General features: G+C 38.0%; 1 protein-coding gene across 3 annotated transcripts; it reads left to right on the plus strand.

Moving 5' to 3' along the window:
* The first annotated feature begins 2,051 nt into the window (after positions 1–2,051).
* BST1 (bone marrow stromal cell antigen 1) lies at positions 2,052–19,082 on the plus strand. 3 transcript variants are annotated; one of them, XR_010071331.1, is made up of 10 exons: positions 2,052–2,366; positions 6,127–6,256; positions 7,352–7,487; positions 7,968–8,050; positions 8,653–8,729; positions 11,865–11,957; positions 13,985–14,071; positions 14,587–14,646; positions 16,202–16,355; positions 17,800–17,940. XR_010071331.1 is itself a non-coding variant. In XM_063336702.1 (9 exons), exons 1-9 carry the CDS (start codon positions 2,200–2,202, stop codon positions 16,206–16,208), a joined length of 840 nt encoding a protein of 279 aa, XP_063192772.1. In that variant the 5' UTR covers positions 2,052–2,199; the 3' UTR covers positions 16,209–19,082. The 3 variants fall into 3 exon arrangements, 2 of the variants coding, with proteins under 2 accessions (XP_063192772.1, XP_063192771.1); XM_063336702.1 differs by having other exon boundaries at positions 16,202–19,082; XM_063336701.1 differs by lacking the exon at positions 16,202–16,355 and having other exon boundaries at positions 17,800–19,082.
* The last annotated feature ends 127 nt before the right edge of the window (positions 19,083–19,209 follow it).

Here is a 19,209-nt window from a genome sequence, read left to right on the forward strand (position 1 = left end):
GCCTGATAATGGGATTAAAATATTGAATTTTTCATGGACAAGTTTAAGGGGAGACTTGGTCATTTTCTACAAGAATTTACACGGAGAGAAGATTTCTGAGGGTAAATTCTTCATTAATGTAGCAGAAAAACACATCATGAGATCCAAGGACTGGAAGCTAAAGGCAGGCAAGTTCAGCCCAGAGCTAAGGTTTGAATCTCAAGGATATCAAACCATTGCAGCAATTTACACAGAGGTGTGTCATTTTATCCATCACATGAAGTAGTTAAATCAAAACTAAGAACATACATTAAAAATGTCTGTGGTGAGTTAGATCAGAGGCCCATTCCGGCCTGATGATGTGTTTCTAGAAGTGGCCAGAGAGGAAAGGGAGCTCGTTAGGTGGTGAGATGGTGATCCCAGCAGTTGTTGGACTCATTTCCATTCCCTCTGGGATGTTATGACGGGCCGTCTCTTTTTGCAGAACACCACTGAGCAGCACTCACGTCTGCTTCCCAAAGCTGATGAGTCCTAACCTGGGGTCTCCTTGGAGAAAAGCCATTTCAAAACTCGGTATCCGTCTTTATTTCTTTTTAACTTACACTGTATATTTTAAGCAGAACTTTTATTCTTGATGCAAAAATCAGTGACAATTTCTGCCCTGTTCGCTATAGAAGATCACATCAGTGATGCCTCTGGTTTCTGTTAGCCCTGAGATTACTGAGCAAAATTTGGTTGCAGCAAAGTTGATAATAAATTCATTAATTCCCATGGATTACTGCACTTTCTAATTCTGAACCCAAAGCAGTGACTTCAAGCCGTTCGATTAACGTGCTGGTGCCCTGTCAGCATGGGCATGTTTCAGAGAGGCTAGGAAGAGAAATAGGGAGAAAAAGCAAGAGAGAAATAACTGAAATGCAGCATTTGCCATGTCTCCACCATATGAAGCACAACATTGCACATCCATTTCTGGGTAAATCTGGCTTTCCTGAAGAGACTGCTGGAGGAAACAAGCCAACTGGCTATCTTTATATCATTTACAGTAGAAATCCATCAGCAGCAACTTACTCTATAATTAGCAACGCTTTGCCTTCAGGAAGATCCATCAGCTGAGTACCAGTGCTTCAGTGTAAGCATGACACTATATAAATAACTACATAAATAATAAAGATGTATATATTCACTGAGGCATGGAGAGTGTTTAATAGAAAGAGAAAAAGAACCAGCATGTTCCTCAAAAACGAGTCCATAGACAAATTACTCTAAGGTTGAAAAAAAATTATTTTTTTTTTTAAAAAGGGAAAAACATCATGTGGGTGTATTTGCAGCAGTGTATACCAGAGAGTATTTACACTGAAGATTAGATTAATTGATGCCATTTGATGGTCTAACAAAATACGTAGGGAAGTAAAGCTGGAGGGAGAATGAGAGTAAACAGAAGTTGAAGAGATTTCTTCAGTGCACAGGAACTATTTCTTCATCCTTTTTGTTCTCGTTGTGATTGATTTCTGCCTGCAAGGCGGTTTTGCTCATGAAGAAGACTTTAGAACATGTGTCATCACACCAAAACGTCACTGTCGGTATCCAGTGGAGAGGTGGAAAAAGAACTGACTGTGTTACCCCTATGTGTGATACAAGATCACATGAGAATTTGGGTATTTATGCAATCATTGTTTTATGTGCATATTTCCAATTTTTTTGTTCTTGGTATGCATTCCAGCATTTTTTTCAGCCATTAGAGAAATATGTGCAAAAAGTATAGCCCTTTTAAAACGAAAAGAAACTGGTTTAAAACATGTTGCTTGCAAGCTCTTGTGATGTTTTCGGAAGATGTAGCATGGTAATGAGTATTAAGCGAACCTAAGGCATCGAAAATACTGAAGTGGTAAGGGTTTTTTCCTCCCTTTGCTGAAATATGTTGTAATTCTTCCCAGTTATCACCAGGTGGCAATATCATGGCCTTAAAAGTCTATTTTTACTGAAGTGGGGAACAGTTAGCCATGAGGAAGTGATGTATCCCTGCTCTGCAATCATTCAGGAAACAGACTAGAGTCCCCAGCAAGGTTCACATTTCCGTCTAACTTCGTCTTTTGTGTACAGAGCTATAGCCAGTATTGAAATTATTAGATGTTAAGCCTCCAGGTTTCTATTTAAATTGTATCATTTAACTCTCCTTTTTTTTTTTTTTTTCAAGAACTTAGGTTGTGTCAAGAATTCATTATGAAGAGCCTTCTTTTGTCTCTCTTACTGTTCTCTGTTCTGTTTATGAGCAGCTTCTCAGAAGTGCAGGGAAGAAAATGGAAAGGTGAAGGTACAACGCAAAACCTGGAAAGTATTGCCATTGGAAGGTGCTATGACTATATCAGAATTGTGAATCCTGCTGTTGGGTAAGTTTTTGCTTGTTTATGGATTAGTTTTTTATGTTCTGTACAAAATGATTATTAATCAGAAGCCTGATGTTTTGCTCCTAGCCAGGAAAGTAGTGATCCTTTTGAAGCCATATGTTTGTAGCTGTCTGAAAACAAAAAAATGAACTTTGATGGATGTCATGTTAATAAAAGTAGTATAACTAAGGCAAGATTTTTAATCCTTCAACTTTTTATTTCACATTTCTCCCCCCCTAGCGCCACAGTGTTCTGTAAGAACACTGCACAGAAATGAGTGGTGCAGATGGTATTTCTGAAGTACCAAATCTGACAGTGCTCCTGGGAAGACCAGCTTTACTTTGCATGCCTTCTATGTCAGGTCACGAAAGAGGGAAAGCACCACACTTTATTGCTATCCTGTGGTACTGAAAGAGACTGTTTAGCTCATCCACCTGAAAAATCAAGTAGTAATCAACTGCTGAAGTATGATTACCCATGAGCTTTCATTGTCTGTATTAATTACACAGAACTGGAGATAAATCACAGGCTTTGCTAAAATGACCGCTTTTTCTGTCATCCTAACATTGTTTGGGCTTCGCTAAAAAGAAAAAAAAAAAAGGACAGTCTCCTGGGGTTCAGTCCTTTATTCTGCCACTAAAATTTTTCTTGATAGTTTGAAGAGGTATTTGCAGAGGGGGCTTGGCTGTGTTTCTGCAGCACTGAATTGTGGTCTTAAACAGGATTAGATCATGTTGTGTAATATCAGCAAATATTACCTCCTTCCCGCAACCTCCCATTTTCAGTTCCTGCTGCAAAACAGGAAGATACAGGACTGAAAACAGGTTTGTGGCTTTTAACAAAGGCAAACCAATATGTTTCTTCCTAGTAACATTCTTAACTTCTCAGAAGCGTTTTGGTTCATAAAAGTAAAAATCATCCTAATGCCAGTAACACGGTACTAAAATTTCAGCTGAACAATTCAAGTTTGGCAAATTTATAAACATGTCAGAGTGGAAGGTGCCAGTAAACTTTGACACACCTACGGTATAATATATGTTATAAACTATGAAAACTTTGATCAGTTAACAGTTGTGTTGGTATATGAAATCTGGTCTTGCAGTAGGTAGAGTTCCTGTTGGAGTTAACAGCAGCTGTCCCTTCATTTATATCTGAAGCAGGACATGACTAATAGTAATATAGAATAGACTAAATTGAGCAACATAAAGCATTGTTACTATGGAATTGTTAACTTTATCGTTAACCAATTTGGGCTTTTAGAAATGTAAATACAATATTCTTGAAAGTATTTCTATATGTCTCATGTTTATGACAGTTTTGTGGTCTAGTTAATCCCCGTGACATTTTCACAATATAAGTTTAAAATTAAGAAGTCTGAACACATTCATTAAGTATCCATTCTCTGAATAGCATGAAGCCAAGCTGGAGATTAGTACTGCTTTCCTGAATAAAGGCCCAAAATGGCATTATAAAAAAGAAAAGCTGCACGATTAATTTAATATTATTATGTTTTTTCTCTTTCCCTTAGGTCTGTAAGCAAATAGTGTAATCTAAACAAAATGGAAATTTCATATTGCACAGCTGCAAAACAGATACTCTAATTATTTATAACCCTTTCTGTTCATTGTCTGTTTCTTAATTGCCCCCAGGCTAGCTTTTACAGAGGCATGGCCACCTGGATAGGTTTTACTTCTGAATTTATGTGCAAATAGAATAGTTTTTTAAAAATACTTCGCTAACAGAAAAGAAGCTAGCAAAGGCTGTCTTTCCACTGCAACATAGTTAAAACATAAAGATATTTGTAGAAACATAAGAAAAACTTTCCCTTACATTAAAACAGAACATGCAACATGGCAGTTAGAAGATGCATTTTACAAAATGTTATGGTCATGTAGAAGTGAGGGATTTGAATGAAAATCATTTTGAAATTTTCTAATAGGAGCGTGATGTATAACACAAATGTTCCTGTAATGCATTTCCCCCATATTTTTTATTTGTAGTATATAATGGAAGTTTTGAAAGCATATTTTTTAACTGACTAGTATGAAATAGATCTAATATGACTTAATAGTGTCTATTAAGATTGGAAGGAATTGTCCTGAACTACAGTCCTTCCCCACCCTGTAGTTTCAAAAAGTATTTTTGCCAGCTAAGAAATTTTGAGTAACAGAGCAGAATAATCCTTTTGATTTACAAGATGTTCAAACCTGGATGAGAAGACATGAAGAAAAAAAATGCAATATGTGAATTAACCAGAAAATTACTGCTGGATTCAACTGTCAAGAAAGATGTTAAGAGTTCAGTTGATCATAACTTACAAGTACTAGCATGAATAAGTGTGTGCTTAGAGTAGACAGCTCTTTAGCAGAAAGAGAGATAAGTATACACAGTTGTCAGAAGCTAAGTTTAACAGCTTGAAATCAGACATAGGGTGCAAATCCTTTTATCAAGTCAGGCTATTTAAACATTGGAACTACTATCACTAAAGATTTTCAGATCAAGATCCCGTATTTGCTTACGAAATATTGGGTTTTTTTTAATATAGGTGTTGGAAGCATGACTAGAGATTACTGTAAGAGAATCTGTGGTCTGTTTCCTGCATGGGAGCTACGTAGCTCATCACAAGGGGTCCTTTAACTTTAAAGTATCTGCGACATTCAGCATCACAAAGCAGCTCCTTAAAGAATCCCAGGAGGAGAAGCGCTGGCAGAAACCCAACTGTCTATGGATGACATTAAATGAGCAAAACACTCTTAACGGCAAAGTTTGGTTTACTTATCGGGACTACTGTTGTTCAAGCTACAGCTTTGCAATTAGAGCTGTGTGCGTTAGGAATGCTGTGTGCACATAAAATACATTATTCTGTTCTGCAGAGTGTTCCCAGCATAGACATTGTCACACAGTATGTAGGGAAGGTACTGTGGGAAGGTGGTGAAAGCAGCAATTTCCTTCTTAATTACTCCAGGCAGGCTCAGAGTTGTGACAGATGAGATCGTGCAAATCCAGAGAGAGAAAACACTCCCATCCCTGGATGGCCTGTCCTGTCCTTCCGCAGGAGATTATTGTCCCCAAGGCATAGCTGGCAGAAGGGAACCGTTGAAGTGCAGACCCTAGTATCTTATTTCAGGCCTCACTTCACAAGCAGTTTAAATGTTGAATCCTAACGTTCCTGTAGGACTCACAGTCACTGCACAGTGGCAGTACGTGTCCGACGATCACGGTACTCATTCCAACAAGGTAAAGCTGCATAATCCTAGGGCCTATATACAGAAGGCATCTCTCTCTCAAAACCATTATTGTACCATTGAAACTTTTTAGTAACTCCTCCTGCACTTGAATCTGACATTATAAGAGTAGTTTTATATTTCAGTAGCTTTGCACATTCAGCTACGCTTTAATTGAAATGGCTTTTTGAATATGGAAGATTTCAAAGTGTTTTCTTTAGTATTTCTATAGTGCTTGGTAGCAAGCTCACTGCGTGTACAGTACCTTCCAAGATTTTTGTTGAATTACTATGTATTTCTAATTCTACATTGTAAATCCTAATATTTCCCTTGCTTTCCTAATCTGCTGCTGTTAGGAGTCAGGAAGAGACAAGATCTATATGCTCTTCCTGGGTTGCAAGTTTTCTACCACCCTGACTTCAGTTTCCTGTCTTAAACTTGTGGGGGGTTCAATTTGGGAATTTGAAGAAGTTGTGAACAAATTACTTTCTTGCTGTGCTCTGAAAAAACAATTCTGCTATTTGTTTCAATTATTACAGTGAAAAGAATTGTTCAGAGATATGGGAAGCATTTAAAAATGCATTTATTAACAAGGATCCTTGCAGCATTCTACCTAAGGACTATGAATTATTCATCAACCTGTCATTGCACACAATTCCACCTAACAAGGTAATGATTACTAATGTTATGTTACGAGTCCTGTGACATCCAGCAGATTTTCCATGACACAGTTCAAAACTGACCAAGAGTCTTTCTGTGGATGACTCATGATTCACTATTTTTGGCCTGTCTGTAGTTTACGAATGAGGCTCAGGCTTGATGGCATTTTTCAATGTGTTTGCATTTATTTTATGCAGTAACTTCTCATCAGCTTCTCTGTTTCCATACCAAAGATCCCCCATTTTTCCTGCTGTGCTGGGAGCTCTGTTGTAGTCCCTGAACTTCCACTTCTCCTTTTCCTCAAGTTAGGTGGTCTGCCTGCAAAAACTGTGTCTGCTGTCGTCTTTTGCTTCCACTCCTCACAGCCAAGTCTCAGGGCAATGACATGTTAAACATCAACATGTTAAACAAGCATAAGCAGAAATGAGATAAGACACCGTTATATGCTAGAAAACAGTAAGGGTTTGAGGGGCTGGCAATTGCAGACAACTGTGAAAGTGCAAACACCACAGCTCTTCGTGCCATCGTATCCCATCAGAATGTGTGCTTTGTCCTTCTCTAAAAGGTTGTGCTTTAAGGCAGTTTTTCCTCTAGCACAATTATTCCTTATCTCTAAATGACACAAACTAAACCAATAAATACTCCCGTCAACATAGCTTAATTCATGGAAGGGTTTTGCAAACACAGAAATCGCAGCTACACGAGTGATTTTTTCACACCATAAGCCAACATAGCAGTGTGAGAGAATTTTGGTAAGATATATCTGTCTTATAAATATCTGTCTTCCCTTTTTTCTTCCTTTCCCTAAATCTGTCAGGTGAGGAAGGCAAAGCTAGGGATAACCTTATTGAATATAGGTCTGTCTCCATTCCCATCATGGTATGAATGCCCTCAAGCCTCTAGTGATCAGAATTTACATGACTGTAAAAAAAACAAACTTCTTTCCTCTAAAGAGATAGCTAACATATCTGGCTATTAGCTTTATTTTGAAAGAAATACCAAAACATGTTTTAAACTGTTTTCAACACCCCGTAATCTCATTGTGTCCACACCCAAGTGATGGTTCATTTCTTCTCTATTTTTTTTTCTCCTTTTTTTATATAGTCTCTCTTCTGGGAAAATAATCAGCTGCTAGTCAATGCCTTTGCTGGCAGAGGCCGTCGCTACATGTCTCTGGGTGATACTCTGTTTGGCTTCTTTGCAGATTTTCTGAACTGGTGTGGGCAGGCCGACAGCCCTGGTAAGACGATGAGTGCTATGTTAAACATCTGTCTGTAAAACCATAATGGAGACTGACTGCAGTGTTCTGGAGGAGCTAATTTTGCTCTCACCCCATGAAAAATTAGGGATAGCTTCACTGTCTCGTTCTCTCCTGTTTTGTGTGAATATTTAACATTGCAGTCAGGGGAACACAGTGAAATCTAAACAGTGCTGCACAGGAGATAAACCTCACAGTCCTCTGAATGAGGAGCTCTCTGCATCCTAGGTATAGAGTTAGTCAGTTCAGCCAAATTATCGAATCCACAGAATGTCACTGTTTGTGTAAACTGCAAAGGATGGAAAGTCATACAAAAAAATACAACTTCCAGCTTTCAGTGTTATGTCAGACCACCTGCTATGTTCAGTGAGTAATGCGCAAATATATTTAATTGCTTTCTAAGGTCACTTTTTATGGCCATTATCATCTCTCTAATAGCACAAATCATGTGCCTTCCTACAGGACTGGACTATGAATCCTGCCCTACCACACAGGAATGCGAAAACAACGCGGTGGAGTCTTTCTGGAGGATGGCCTCAATCACTGTAAGTAGTGCGTGACTTCAGACATTAGTGTGTCCTGGGTGGTTCAGGAAAACATGGCTGGATTAAAACAGATTTAAGTCTGTAACTGTGCTAGATTATTTCTTCTGATACAAATACATTTTTTTTAGCCTGGAAATAGTGTCTTAGCAAGAGGAACCTAACTTTCACCTTAGCTAGATAATGTGTTAAAATTCTGTGTTAGCTTTGTTAATATATATTAAGCATATACTAAGCACAATAAGCACACTAGTTGTCTACTGAATACAGGTCCTAAGTGACATTCGACAGCCTTGGTGAAAACCCTTTATTCATAGATCAAACCCAACACAGAGTGCCAAAATGCTTTCTTCCTATGCTGAAGTAACTATTTATAGGTGCGAGAAAATAGTTTGAGAAGATGCATTGAATTAATGCGTTGGCTATTTAGTTCTCTCTGCTGCTGTGACCTGCTAGGGTGCTAGTTTCATATTATTTTCAGAATTCTGATATTCTTCTTGGTAAAATTCTTTCCTTGGTCATTTTTGCTTGCAATACAATACCAAATCATATGACAAGTGTGTAAGATGAGTTCTGAAAAAAAATATAATTGTTATGTATTGCAGTATGCACAGCAGAGTTCTGGGGTGATACACGTCTTATTGAATGGTTCTTCTGTTGGAGGAGCTTATCCAGACCCAGGGTAAGAAAACTGACTTATTTATGTGTACAAGGTCTGATGCCGGCAAAAAAAAAGGTCAACCAGTTGTTTGGGTCTTCTGCTGCCCAAAGCATGGCTGAAACAGCCTGTTACATCAAAGTCTGCTGAGTTGTGGGGACAACTGCTAATTGCCCCCAGCTGTAGGAATTAAAATGAAATGGATGGAAAGAATCCTTTTGACTCTTGCATTTTACAAACTGCTGTGGCGAGCAGGATAAACGCTCTTTGAAAGCAGCCTTCAAGCCAGCCAACATACTGGGACAAAATGTGTATGTCTTAAAAAAAATGACTGTTACAAAATTTCTATTCAGGAACACCTCCAAGGAGAGGACGTTACAGGGAACATAGCCTCTGTCAGGCCTAGGAGAAAACTTTGTAAGTTGTCTAGTGAAGGTGCTTGGTCCTGCTGTTTCTCCATGACCGAGAGAAGGAGGTAGCTTGAGATCCACTGTGTATTAAGAAAGCAAAAAAGATCATTGAGAAGGGTAATAGCAAGGATTAGGTTCTTCTTCTCCTTACTCCGTCGTATATTAAGGACAGATGTATTTTCCCTGATTTATAGGTGTACCACTATGCAGAAGTTCATCTAAGCTTATAATGAAAATTTGTTGTAAAAATACACCCATAAGAACTTTTACTGAATATGTGGCTGTAGCAACTGCCTACCTTTGATGAAAAATTCATCTTTCCTCACCTCAGCAACCGTCCTGTCCAAGGCAGATCAAAAAAACATCTTTAAAAACCCCATAGAACAGATCCTACTCCTGTGTGCTCACTGAGGACTAAAAATAATCATTGAAAACTTAATTTTATCTCTAGATAGGAGAGAAACAGGAACCATCTGTTCCAAAACCCCTACTACCTACTTACCTGCACCCCCCAAACGGTCCATCTCTGTACACACCTTTCAGCTAATCAAGATGACTTATATGGTCTCCTTGGGTTGGTCAAGTGGTCAGCTGGGATTGATTCTTATGCAGATGATAATACCTGGCAGTCTATCAATGCACAGATTCCCGTATAGAGTCCTTATTTCAGAAACAGATTCCTTATTTCTGTTAATCTACAGATTCCTTATTTCAGAAACCTATTACACATAAATTAATTTTTTCCACCAGTTCCCCGGGTTACCTGCCTGGTGGTATTGTGAGCAGTGAAATCTCCATAACTGGAACACAACCTGCCATGAAAAAAACCCAAAGCCAGTTACTCCGTCTGTTTTATTTGCTGTGTATCTTTTGTCCCATTTATAACTGAATTCATTTAAGAGATCTTGTTTGAAAGAGGCTTAGAGTTGAATAGTTAACAGCAGAAGGTAATGTGAAAGGTCTACCTGTTTTCCTAAACATCTCTTGTCTGTTTTCAGGCATTTCAAAGCCACTTCCAAAGTTTATACTGCATTAGAGTTTGTACACTTAAATCATCATTAAGTCACCTGTTACCATTTCAGTTAAGGTTTATTTCTCACTTCACTGCAAAATAACTTTGCTCATCCACACAGTATGAATTTAGTTGGCAGACTTCTTTAATAATATTAGTCTTTTCAAAAATTGGTTTACTGAAGCCAATTGTACAGTGTTTTTCCACAGTTTCTGACTCCTCTAGTTAAAGATTTATTTATCTTTTGGAGAAAGCTGCATTTTTGCTGGCAATAACATATGCATGAATGGGCAAATAAGTTAAAAAAAATTTGAATCTTTATTTTTTGTTGTCTTTTCACTATGTGTTTAAGACAGGCTTGGACACCTTGGACAGATAGGCAACCCTGCTGTTGCGGCTACTGGTCTCTGGTTAGCCACCACTAACTGGAGTTGACCAGAGAGGGAAACTGTTGGTATTCGCCTCCTCATGTTCCACTTCTTCAGAAGTTTAAATTTAACTTGGTAACTTCATGAATGGGTCTCAGCTGGCTGCCAACAGAGCTTCCACACCAAAGCACCAGTAGTTTGCCTGCAGGCACCAGGGGGACAGAGTGGTGGTCACATTGACATCACTGGTCTCATCCAGGAGGTGACAACTAACAGTCCCTTCTAGTCTGGGGGGTGGGTCTCAGAGCATTTGAAGTGGCTAAGAGACACTGCAGCCCAGATGTAGACATTTAAGAAGACCCATTATAGGCAAATTAGAGCACATACTTAGGCTCAGGCTTGGACCAAGCATTCAGTGGAGACACGGCCCTTACAAGATTTCTGAGGGGAAAAAAAAAGGAATTAAGAGGTTGGAAGTCATTACAGTACATCTTGCTGGAAGGGTTAGAAATCTGTGGCTTTGAAATGCCTGTGTCTCATAAAAAATTAAATTCAGGGTGGTGAGACACTGGCACAGGTTGCCCAGAGAAGCTGTGGGTGCCCCATCCCTGGAAGTGTTCAAGGCCAGGCTGGATGGGGCTTTGAGCAGCCTGGTCTAGTGGGAGGTGTCCCTGCCCAGGGCAGGGGGGTTGGAACTAGATGATCTTTAAGGTCCCTTCCAACCCAAACCATTCTATGATTCTATTATTTAGTTGCCATTTTATTATTTTAATTGTTATTTAAATACCTATCAAAGTCAATTTACACAAAGCAATAAAGTGGAAAATTCCCTAGGCGAAGGATGGACATGTCTAGAAGTTTCTCCTTTATGGTCTTATATATCCTAGACAAATACTTCATTTTACTGTTGCTGTGATTTTGTACCTAAAATATATATTTGTCTTGAGGCTGTTGTTATTTTTTTATTTAAAGCAAAATTGTATTGTATGTAAAAGCTATAACTACAAGAATGACTTTTTTCTTTCTTACTAAATATCAAATGCTTTTTGGTTTGCTTTTGCCTTTTTTAAACTTCACTTAAATTTGGTTCACCTCTGAGTTGTAACTTTTTTTCAGCTGAGCCCCTCTAAGATGAAGAATATGAAAACAAAGCTTCTGATTAAATGCCTTTGACCTTTGAGGACATTCAGAATGTGAATCAGATTTTTTCTTCTTTGTGTTGAGTCTGATTGTAATCAGAAGATATAAATGTAAAATTGAGTAACCCCATATATCACAGAAGGATCAGAGCCTTGATTAATGCAAAGGGGAAAAAGATTATTTCTTTTTTGTGTTTTTTATAGTTCTAAAAATTTGTTTCTTGAATCAGTTTTTTTGCAGATTATGAAATACCTAATCTACAGAAAGACAAAATCTCACAAATTGTCATCTGGGTTGTGGATGATATTGAAGGAGCAGATATGTAAGTTATGTCTTCAAAAAAACTTAATTACTCCTTTTTTGGACCTGTCTTTAAAAATTCACCTTATCTTTCAGTTTGATTATGTTTTCATAGCAATTAAACTAAAAATATTTTAGATGCTTTCACTAACACAGAAGGCAAACCCTGCCGTTCCCAAAGAGTATAGAAATACCAGAATTAGACAAAATATAAATTCTAATATTAGGTCTGGAGTCCACTCTTAGTTAGAGAGATGTGTGTGTGGATCTCAGATCTTGAGTGAACTTGTAGCACATACAGGTTCATTAAGAAAAGCATCAATCTGAGTTTTAGATTAAATGCCGACATGAAATATTTCTTTCGCCTTGCCGTATGCCTTCTTTTCATTTTCACCTGTCATCTTAACTGTTTGAAAACTAGTAGAAGCAGAGAAATACCACTGGGGGCTCGTCTTCTCTCAGTACTTAAAATCAAGCTAATAATAAAAAGTAGGCTTTAAAATGGTCTAATTTTGCTGTTAATTTAATTTAAAAAACCTAAACAAACAATAAAGAATACAAAACAGATTAGTCCAAACAGAATAGCCTGTTGGTAGATAGCCAAAGATAGTGACAATTTTCAACAGAAACAGAAACAGAAAATGGACTGTGAAGTTGAAAAAATGAATTCATTAGGCCAGAAATTAGGCCTAGTTTCAGACTGATTAAAGGAAGAAGTAAATAGTCTGTTCATTATAGCTTTTGTGGGGTCCCTACAAATGTACATAGATGAGTCGGGGGTAGAGGAGCAGAGGAAGTCAGTTTTATCCCAACCATCTGCAGGGTCCCTGCAGTTTAATATAACCTGGTGGCACTTCATTGGTGTTAAAACTGCCCTGGCTGAAAAGGTCCAGAGAAATGGTCTCAGATGTCACTATATCCACCACTGGTGACTGCATCCCAGATGTCATCTGCATTCTTACGAGCATGAGGCTTCTGTTCTTGCTACTCGATGCTTTTCAGTTGCATCCATTCATTTTGTGTCATTTCCCTTTCACATCTCATCTCTTCTCTTTCCTATCTCCTTTTGCTTCTCTTTCATTCAGTTTTGGCATGGCCAACCCAGACCACATATTTTACCGTAGTGCTGCGGAGTCTATGAAGCATAGTTCAGATTAGCATTTCTCAGCCTTTCTCTTTAAATCAAAGAATCATACCCTTTTGAAAAAAAAACCGCCATACAGCTCACCTCTGCAAAGGTCACCCTTATTACAATGAAAAATTGAGAAAAGCACTGGATGTTAATTTATCTTTCAGTTTGTGCTTGTCTGGATGCAAGGGAATATTTGTGTATTTTTATTAATTGCTTTTACGATTATTTTGTTGGTCCCCATATGATTTCTTTAGAGTCATGAGTATTTAGTGACCAATGTGTAAGTAGCACTGACCTTAATACTTGACATTGGTGCAAGTTTTAGAGGTCTCAGTAGGTTCTATACTATGCTAAACTTTCTTTTGCTAATTGGACCACAAATCAAAAAATCAGTGCTAGACACAAGCTGTGTTTAGGACTGTTTCTGGTTTTTTCTCTCTCCTTGTGTTTTTCTGTAGTTCTGTATTCAAGAAAGAGGACAAGCTTCTAACAACAGGAATAATTCTAATTAATTATAACCAACTTATTCTGTAAAGCCAGCTAGCATCAACTTTAGCACTACCTAAATAGCTGCCAAAGAATATTACAAATGAAACATTTATTATTTTACAAAATTATTTAGCTCTTTTTCTGTTTGTCTAGTGAAGTGTTAAAGGTGGAAATATTGGTTAATAGAATCTGCAAATGCTACACTGGCTGAAGCCAATCTTCCAGTCTCTGCAAACTGACTATAAAATATTAAATGACTGTAAGAAAATGAAGCATTATAAATGGCAATGTACACCAATTTTCCATAGGTGTTAAGGAGTATAGAAGAGGCAAAGTAATGGGGATTTACTTTACTAATTCCATCGAGTTCAGTGAAAGGAAATTAGATAATAAAAGACTTGCAATAATATTAAAATGCTTTCTCACAGAGATTCCTGTGGAACTCATACTGTAAAGATATTAGAAAACAGGCTGAAAGCCCTTGGTTATGATGTCACCTGCACTGACAATTACAAGTAAGTGAAGATCGTTCATTAATATGCCATATTTGCAGAAGCATGTATTTTAAATGATTTCTTAACTTCTGATACTTAAGTGCCATTAATGTTGTGTCTTCAGTAGGAGACTGAAACGTTGGAGGGGTGATGTCACATTTTTCAGCCTTAGCATTTTTCAGCCATGAATTGAACAAAACACTACACCATATTGTATAACTGTATAATTAAGTGGAACGTTTTACTTACCCAATGTCAGACACAGAAGATGGCCTCATGTATTCCACTTCACTGTAAAATCTTTATTTGGATTGAAAAATCTGAACAACAGTTAAAAACACTGTTGGATGTCTGCAGAATTGTTAGTTATTCACAGTAGTATTCACAGCTGTAGTTATTCACAGCAGATTTTAAGATAAATGTAATTGAAGGGAAGCTTTAGACACTATAGTACTGTTAGAGTTTGTTTTGTTTTTTCATTTGGTTTCCTAAGTTTTCTGCCTGAAAGATGCTAAATAAAATTATATTTTCCACAGGTCTGTAATGTTCTTACTTTGCCTGGATCACCCTGATGATTCTAAGTGTACCCTTTCATCGTAAGTAAAATAAGTTCAGTCCATCATCAGTGTCATTACAATCAAATAAATAATGCAGAAATCAACAGTTTGACAGATTCCACCTCTATCATCTATTATATATCACCCATACACAATATACAGTATTCTTGAATTTATTACTTACTGTGTATTGAGTATTTCTATCTACAAATTGTGCATAATTGTCTGTGAGCAGCTGCTATTCCAAATTAGGTGTTAATCAGTTCTAATAGATCACACAGCCATACTGTATATCACTCATGGTATGAATGAAGTTTGTAAATATCCGTGTTCTGATGCAAAATCTATTACAAATTTGAAATTGCTTTTATTAATATTCTTCCTTGAACAATGAAATAGTAGGTCAAACGGCAACAGACCTAAAGGACGCTTCTCCAGTTACTGGAACTTTTCGTTCCAAATTTTGAGGAAGTTTCTTTTTAATCTTCCATTTTGTGTGCACACACAATTTCTATATTTTAACGTATTTACCTTGGGCCAGTAGGTTATCTGCAGAGAATGCAGATTACATCCAAGATACAACTTTCTTAATTAGCAAGCATCACTCCCAATAGTTTTAATAGTTTCCTTTCCTATCCATATTTTTCTTTATTGTATAAAGAGGATTAGATTAATTTATGCATTTCAGTGAATTTACAGTAAAGATGACTGTTTTCAGTTGTGGCTAAATTTCATAATCTATATGCTGTTGCACATATAGGTACACATAAGGTACTTGAACATCTGAATGTGAAAACGTCCTCACAGTTTGGAAAGTTGCAGGATCCATAAAAGTTGAAGGATGCATAAAAGTTGTTCTCTAGTTATATTACTTTTATGCGTAATCCATACATCTGGCCACATCCTATCTCCCACTGTCCTTTCTGCCATAATTCAAGCACCTGAAAATATTTTGTGTGTTAATACCTACCTAATGCTGCAACGATAACTTCTGCTATGAAAAACCTGATTTGCTGTCCCTGGTTATGGCAGCAGAGAGGTGCGACTCCTGCTTGCCTGCCTTGCAGTGTGTGGCAGTAGTGCTTCATGCAGTACAGAAAAGGAGGCGTATATCACTTTCTGTAGCATATGTTCGGTTTTTAATATACCCTAACAGAGAAAGTGAGTATTCTTTTTTTGTACTGGTCACTGAAAGCTTTCACTCATCTTGTGATGCAACAACATTTATTCTTACATCCAAATTATATCCCAGCACCAACATATAAATGTGTGATGAAAACAGTGGCATTGTAGATACCACTGATATCTCCAGAGTCCTTCTAGGTAGCTGATCATAGAACAGGCTTCCAGCCGTGTTAAGGCATTTGTTTGTTACTAGATACCTTGCATGGTGGATTAAAATAGGGTTTCCTTGTTCTGCCAGTGAACGGTAAAGCTTTTGTTCATGTGTCAAAGGAAAATACGGTTGTCCTATGCAAAATCACATCTGTGAACGTGATGACAATGTTAACAAACTAGAGGAAAAAGCACTTTACAGGACTTTAAAACATATAATGCTGTGACCTCTTAACAGAAGATTTTTCTCTTCTCCCAGGTTTTAAACGATTTCCCTCAAAGTTTTGTGATGTGGGTACATTCCTCAGCTGAGGAAATGTGGATGAAAAGGCTTTTGGAAACCATTAATGTATTTTTCTTTCACCTAAGGGATGAGCATACCAGTTCTCCACTATTACCACATAGCGCTTGCAGTATGTAAGCAGGGGAGCAGCCACCCCTTCCTTTCCATCTATGTCGGTACTTAAATTAACATGATCACTAGCGTATTCTAAGCACCAGTTTCATCCTTTCCTGGGGTAACTCCTAAGCGACTCAGCTGTTATGATCCTCCTTCGGAAATGTTTCCTTGTGTCTTTCTGTTTCTTCCTGAGCCTTCTATTCCCTCCTGTATGCATGACAATGTAATAGCCTTGATTCACTTCTCATCTATGTTATCCCTAATCAAGACAGAGCTTCCCAATCGGAATGCTAACTATCATTGCCTCTCCCTGAAATGTAAGTGGCTAAAAATACTTTAAGCCAATGAATACTTACACTCTTCTCCAAATTATTTACTTCTCTGCAATAAATAACATCTCCATTGAAATTAGATGCCCTTTCAGAAAGATCCTTAAGCAGATGTATATAAATTATTTGATGATTATCTTCTAGATTTGTTTTCTCTGTTTTCCCCACCCTCTGATGGTCCATTAACTGACATGGGAAGAGTTTGGTCAGTAGTGGTATCACTTTTAAGAGCGTGCCTCTGTTAAGAAAAGGCTTCCTTTGCATAGTGTGTGCTCAGTGTACACATGTTACATTTTCATACTTCCATAATAAATAGCGAGAGTAGGCATGCAGGCCCTGTGGCATCCCCTTTCACAATGGCCATTTGCTGTTACAAGACCGATAGTTGGCTTCTCAGCCTCCGGAGAATCATGTCCCGAGCCCAAGAACGTCAGAGTTGTGCAAGTGACTGCTTTTTGTCACCGCAGCTCCCGTTACATCAGCATACCAAAGGAGAGGCTGTGTCAGGGTAGCAGAGGGATGGCTTGAATGTGCTGAAGTGTGCTTGGGGCTTACTGGGTAGTCATAGTGCCCCTTGACTCCTCTCCGGACTTGAACTACGGTCTATGTCAATTGGTTCGTTGACACCCTGTTTGCCAAGAACTTGCAAGTAAAAAAATACCCACTAGATGGCACAGATGCCTTACAGACATAAGCAGAAAGGAAGCCAGATGCAATCTATTAGTAGTGGTATTTATTACTTGCATTATTGCAGTGTCAGGGAGACTTAGAAATGGATATGGATACTGTCGTATGAAGTGCTGTAAAAATATAGACCTCTAGGAACACTGCGGTCTAGAAGAGCTCTATACAATCTCAAGAATAAGGCCAGAGACAGTAAATGGATGTGGAGAGACAAGGAGGCTCAGGTATTAAGGTAGAAAGGAGCGTTCCCAGGGTTTGGCACACAGATATCCCGTTTATAAAATCATGACAGCCAAAAGGAATCTGGTGACGAGCTCTTACAAAGAAACTTCTAGCTTAGCACTTGGACGGCAAACTTCATCCTTGGCAACAAACCCCTGATATTTAAAAGAATCCTAACTCAGCTCTGTGCTGTGAACATCCTGTTTGTTTTCTTTTCTTTAGATCTGCACCAGCAGCACAAAGAGGACCTATATCTTCAAACAGAGGAGGCAGCTGGAACAAGCTCATGTTTGTTTCTTTTGTAGGCTTTTTGTTCAGATTTGCTTTAGTGTACTAAGTTAATCAAGTGAATCCATATCCTCTGTTTGCCTTAGCTGGCTAGAAATTCGGCTTTAATTAATTTCTAACTGCAATTTTACCCTAGTTCTGGGACTGGCAAACCTGCATATTAAAACACTGCATATTTCTATCTAGATGCCAACTACTTTTAATATCAAAAATTATTCTACTGCTTCTAGGAAGCCTCACCCTTCCTTTCCTTTTCTTGAATAGAAGAAATCTATTGCTGTTTCCCCTTATCCTTATTCTCCAGAATTAAACTAAGACTAATACTTCCTGTTCACATATTTCAGAAAGAAAAGTGAAACTATGCCTGTCATACATCTCCCACACAGCTTGCTTGTTTGTAAAAACAATCCTAACATTTGGCCGTGGAAACTTAAGTGTCTGATTTTCGTGTATTGGGAAGGGGAACTATGAATTCAGATGAGATAGAGCTTAGCTTGCTTACTTGGTACAGTGGAAAAATTAAACTCATTTTCATAAGGGGTCCAGTACTTGGGCCAAACTTACCTGAAACTATCATAAAGAGAGGTTCTGGCTTGCATAATTCCATACAGCATTTTACCACATATTATCGATTGCTTCATCATCCGCACAGCTGTTCCTCAGCTGGCATTTTCCCGGCCAGTGGGTAGCCAATAGTCAGGAATACCGGGGTCTAGAAAGCTCCATGGGTTTTCCACCATGATGTGATTTATGGCGTATCAAATTCAGACAAGAACCTGCCAAGTCAGACATCTGCCTGCTTGCAGTGAACTCGGTTAGCGTGCTTCAGAATATATTGAGGAGACAGCAGATGCCATCTTGAAGATCTCTTGTGTTACTTCTGTGAATTATCTACGTGTTCCAGCTAGGTGCTCCTCTAAACCACCAAGACATCCAGCTACCAAGATGACACAGAAATCTTTGGAAAAAAATAGTTGTTCTTGTAGAAAAATAACTTTTAAGTAGAATTTTGCTGCCCATTCTCTGTTAGCTTCTGTATTATTTATTTTATTTGTGTTTGTATTAGCTGGTTGTCAGGAAACTGGAATAGGATATTCCTGTTATCTCAGTGCATCTGATTTAGGACTCCATAGTAGATTTATGTCCTTTCAATCCCTGTTCAATCCCTGGTACAACTATATCATGTTGTATGTTTGAAAGATAAAATAACTAAAATATGTTGTTGTTGCTTATTTGTCTGGCTTCCATTCCTGTAATAATCTTTAATTTGGTTTTAATGCAAACCCCTTTACACACATAGTTGTGTTTGCCTGTGTCACAGCCGGGTTTAGGCTCCAGCTTGAA

Source organism: Chroicocephalus ridibundus, chromosome 5 (assembly GCF_963924245.1).
Source record: "Chroicocephalus ridibundus chromosome 5, bChrRid1.1, whole genome shotgun sequence".
NCBI lineage: Eukaryota > Metazoa > Chordata > Aves > Charadriiformes > Laridae > Chroicocephalus > Chroicocephalus ridibundus.

What these genes read in the sequence shown, in the direction of transcription:
- BST1 (XM_063336701.1), top strand. Translation starts at nt 2,200, where the DNA reads ATGAAGAGCCTTCTTTTGTCTCTCTTACTGTTCTCTGTTCTGTTTATG. An exon ending in ACACAATTCCACCTAACAAG is followed by an intron (nt 6,257 to 7,351) that starts GTAATGATTACT and finishes TTTTTTATATAG; the next exon opens with TCTCTCTTCTGGGAAAATAA. An exon ending in ACCTGCACTGACAATTACAA is followed by an intron (nt 14,072 to 14,586) that starts GTAAGTGAAGAT and finishes TATTTTCCACAG; the next exon opens with GTCTGTAATGTTCTTACTTT.